General features: G+C 42.9%; 1 protein-coding gene across 1 annotated transcript in view; it reads right to left on the reverse strand.

Annotated features, from left to right (window-relative positions):
- The window catches only part of itfg1 (integrin alpha FG-GAP repeat containing 1), a 266,804-nt gene that overhangs the window by 147,648 nt on the left and 114,156 nt on the right, over nucleotides 1–5,000 (reverse strand). Inside the window, exon 10 of the mRNA XM_037534550.1 lies at nucleotides 3,976–4,145. Within this exon, the coding sequence (XP_037390447.1) occupies nucleotides 3,976–4,145 (170 nt within the window). The remainder of the gene's footprint in view (nucleotides 1–3,975; nucleotides 4,146–5,000) is intronic.

Here is a 5,000-nt window from a genome sequence, read left to right on the forward strand (position 1 = left end):
TCTCGCTGCTACTGAAGTGGGGAATTAGTGCTTCTTTAGTGTTTTAGAGAAACGGCAAAGCTGCAGAGATTAGTCAACAACAACAAGCTCTATAATGTTCATATGATCCACACAGTCGCTCTGACAGACTGTAATACACTACAGGAAGCGTAGGGGGCGATACGGCTTCTACTGTTTCATTTAAAAAGCTCTATAATGTTCATATGATCCACACAGTCACTCTGACAGACTGTAATACACTACAGGAAGCGTAGGGGGCGATACGGCTTCTACTGTTTCATTTAAAAAGCCTCTATAATGTTCATATGATCCACACAGTCGCTCTGACAGACTGTAATACACTACAGGAAGCGTAGGGGGCGATACGGCTTCTACTGTTTCATTTAAAAAGCTCTATAATGTTCATATGATCCACACAGTCGCTCTGACAGACTGTAATACACTACAGGAAGCGTAGGGGGCGATACGGCTTCTACTGTTTCATTTAAAAAGCTCTATAATGTTCATATGATCCACACAGTCGCTCTGACAGACTGTAATACACTACAGGACGCGTAGGGGGCGATACGGCTTCTACTGTTTCATTTAAAAGCTCTATAATGTTCATATGATCCACACAGTCGCTCTGACAGACTGTAATACACTACAGGAAGCGTAGGGGGCGATACGGCTTCTACTGTTTCATTTAAAAAGCTCTATAATGTTCATATGATCCACACAGTCGCTCTGACAGACTGTAATACACTACAGGAAGCGTAGGGGGCGATACGGCTTCTACTGTTTCATTTAAAAAGCTCTATAATGTTCATATGATCCACACAGTCGCTCTGACAGACTGTAATACACTACAGGAAGCGTAGGGGGCGATACGGCTTCTACTGTTTCATTTAAAAAGCTCTATAATGTTCATATGATCCACACAGTCGCTCTGACAGACTGTAATACACTACAGGAAGCGTAGGGGGCGATACGGCTTCTACTGTTTCATTTAAAAAGCTCTATAATGTTCATATGATCCACACAGTCGCTCTGACAGACTGTAATACACTACAGGAAGTGTAGGGGGCGATACGGCTTCTACTGTTTCATTTAAAAAGCTCTATAATGTTCATATGATCCACACAGTCGCTCTGACAGACTGTAATACACTACAGGAAGCGTAGGGGGCGATACGGCTTCTACTGTTTCATTTAAAAAGCTCTATAATGTTCATATGATCCACACAGTCGCTCTGACAGACTGTAATACACTACAGGAAGCGTAGGGGGCGATACGGCTTCTACTGTTTCATTTAAAAAGCTCTATAATGTTCATATGATCCACACAGTCGCTCTGACAGACTGTAATACACTACAGGAAGCGTAGGGGGCGATACGGCTTCTACTGTTTCATTTAAAAAGCTCTATAATGTTCATATGATCCACACAGTCGCTCTGACAGACTGTAATACACTACAGGAAGCGTAGGGGGCGATACGGCTTCTACTGTTTCATTTAAAAAGCTCTATAATGTTCATTTGATCCACACAGTCGCTCTGACAGACTGTAATACACTACAGGAAGCGTAGGGGGCGATACGGCTTCTACTGTTTCATTTAATAAGCTCTATAATGTTCATATGATCCACACAGTCGCTCTGACAGACTGTAATACACTACAGGAAGCGTAGGGGGCGATACGGCTTCTACTGTTTCATTTAAAAAGCTCTATAATGTTCATATGATCCACACAGTCGCTCTGACAGACTGTAATACACTACAGGAAGCGTAGGGGGCGATACGGCTTCTACTGTTTCATTTAAAAAGCTCTATAATGTTCATATGATCCACACAGTCGCTCTGACAGACTGTAATACACTACAGGAAGCGTAGGGGGCGATACGGCTTCTACTGTTTCATTTAAAAAGCTCTATAATGTTCATATGATCCACACAGTCGCTCTGACAGACTGTAATACACTACAGGAAGCGTAGGGGGCGATACGGCTTCTACTGTTTCATTTAAAAAGATCTATAATGTTCATATGATCCACACAGTCGCTCTGACAGACTGTAATACACTACAGGAAGCGTAGGGGGCGATACGGCTTCTACTGTTTCATTTAAAAAGCTCTATAATGTTCATATGATCCACACAGTCGCTCTGACAGACTGTAATACACTACAGGAAGCGTAGGGGGCGATACGGCTTCTACTGTTTCATTTAAAAAGCTCTATAATGTTCATATGATCCACACAGTCGCTCTGACAGACTGTAATACACTACAGGAAGCGTAGGGGGCGATACGGCTTCTACTGTTTCATTTAAAAAGCTCTATAATGTTCATATGATCCACACAGTTGCTCTGACAGACTGTAATACACTACAGGAAGCGTAGGGGGTGATACGGCTTCTACTGTTTCATTTAAAAAGATCTATAATGTTCATATGATCCACACAGTCGCTCTGACAGACTGTAATACACTACAGGAAGCGTAGGGGGCGATACGGCTTCTACTGTTTCATTTAAAAAGCTCTATAATGTTCATATGATCCACACAGTCGCTCTGACAGACTGTAATACACTACAGGACGCGTAGGGGGCGATACGGCTTCTACTGTTTCATTTAAAAAGCTCTATAATGTTCATATGATCCACACAGTCGCTCTGACAGACTGTAATACACTACAGGAAGCGTAGGGGGCGATACGGCTTCTACTGTTTCATTTAAAAAGCTCTATAATGTTCATATGATCCACACAGTCGCTCTGACAGACTGTAATACACTACAGGAAGCGTAGGGGGCGATACGGCTTCTACTGTTTCATTTAAAAAGATCTATAATGTTCATATGATCCACACAGTCGCTCTGACAGACTGTAATACACTACAGGAAGCGTAGGGGGCGATACGGCTTCTACTGTTTCATTTAAAAAGCTCTATAATGTTCATATGATCCACACAGTCGCTCTGACAGACTGTAATACACTACAGGAAGCGTAGGGGGCGATACGGCTTCTACTGTTTCATTTAAAAAGCTCTATAATGTTCATATGATCCACACAGTCGCTCTGACAGACTGTAATACACTACAGGAAGCGTAGGGGGCGATACGGCTTCTACTGTTTCATTTAAAAAGCTCTATAATGTTCATATGATCCACACAGTCGCTCTGACAGACTGTAATACACTACAGGAAGCGTAGGGGGCGATATGGCTTCTACTGTTTTATTTAAAAAGCTCTATAATGTTCATATGATCCACACAGTCGCTGTGACAGACTGTAATACACTACAGGAGGCGTAGGGGGCGATACGGCTTCTACTGTTTCATTTAAAAAGCTCTATAATGTTCATATGATCCACACAGTCGCTCTGACAGACTGTAATACACTACAGGAAGCGTAGGGGGCGATACGGCTTCTACTGTTTCATTTAAAAAGCTCTATAATGTTCATATGATCCACACAGTCGCTCTGACAGACTGTAATACACTACAGGAAGCGTAGGGGGCGATACGGCTTCTACTGTTTCATTTAAAAAGCTCTATAATGTTCATATGATCCACACAGTCGCTCTGACAGACTGTAATACACTACAGGAAGCGTAGGGGGCGATACGGCTTCTACTGTTTCATTTAAAAAGCTCTATAATGTTCATATGATCCACACAGTCGCTCTGACAGACTGTAATACACTACAGGAAGCGTAGGGGGTGATACGGCTTCGACTGCTCTATAATGTTCTAAGCTTCATAGTTCGTAGTAATGCCGACACAAACAGCTGTCGCTTCATCACAAGGTCTGTTATCTGTGGTTTGAGTAGCCGACAGCTGGAGCCGAGGCTGAGCTGGAAAGTAAATTTCGCTCTGGCCAGTTTGACGATTAGGAAATTAGCTGATTAACTGAACTGTTTAAGTGAATATAGAAATATCATTAGGTGCAGCCCTGTTTAGGAGCGAGGTTAAGTGCAGAACTGACTGCTCTATGGGTCACTTACGGGTTGCTGGTGTTATGGAGGATGGCCAGAGCGTCGGGGAAGCCGTCCAGGTTATAATCCCCAAGATGTAAGGTGATGGGGTGCTGGAGCTCTGCAGCCATAGAACTGTCCGGTGGAACAAAACCCCACGGCCCGTCTCTCCTCTGAAAATCAGTCAGAACAGGAACCCACTGGAGGGAGGGAGGGAGGGAGAGAGAGAGAGGGAGAGGGAGAGAGAGAGAGAGAGAGAGAGAGAGAGAGAGAGAGAGAGACGGAGAGAGAGAGAAATAAATATTGATTATTCACTTTGTAAGCTGAGCATTAATGACACAAATGTGCCATTATTTGTTCTGTCATTAAGGTAGACTAAACAGAATTGAATTTAAAGAGAGAGAGAGAGACAGAGAGAGAGAGAGAGAGAGAGAGAGAGAGAGAGAGAGTCTCTACAGAAAGAAAGAGAGAGGTAAAGACAAAGGAAGAAGGGTGAGAAACAAAGAGAGACATAAGAGACGAAATAAGAAGATGAGATGAAGGAATAACAGAAAAGACAAAAACAAGGTAAAAAGAGATAAGATGGGACATAAGCAGAACATAAGAAAAGAGATGAGACGAGATGAGACACAAAATAAAAAATACAGACAAAATGAGACGTGAGGAGAAGTAAAAAGATAAAAAGAGACAGGACGAAAAGAGAGGAGATTAGCAGGCAGGACGAGAGAGCATAAGAAAAAATGAGACAAGACGAGACACAAAAGGAATTGAAGAGGCAAGCTGAGGCAAGCAGAGACAAGATGAGACGCGAGAAGATGAGAAAAGACAGGATGAGATTAGACCAGAGGAGAAGAGAACACAGACAGGAGAAAAGAGAAGATGAGATCTGAGGAGATGAGAAAAGACGGGATGAGATTAGACCAGAGGAGAAGAGAACACAGACAGGAGAAAAGAGAAGATGAGATGTGAGGAGATGAGAAAAGACGGGATGAGATTAGACCAGAGGAGAAGAGAACACAGACAGGAGAAAAGAGAAGATGAGATGTGAGGAGATG

The sequence above is a fragment of the Pygocentrus nattereri genome, chromosome 25 (genome assembly GCF_015220715.1).
Source record: "Pygocentrus nattereri isolate fPygNat1 chromosome 25, fPygNat1.pri, whole genome shotgun sequence".
Taxonomy (NCBI): domain Eukaryota; kingdom Metazoa; phylum Chordata; class Actinopteri; order Characiformes; family Serrasalmidae; genus Pygocentrus; species Pygocentrus nattereri.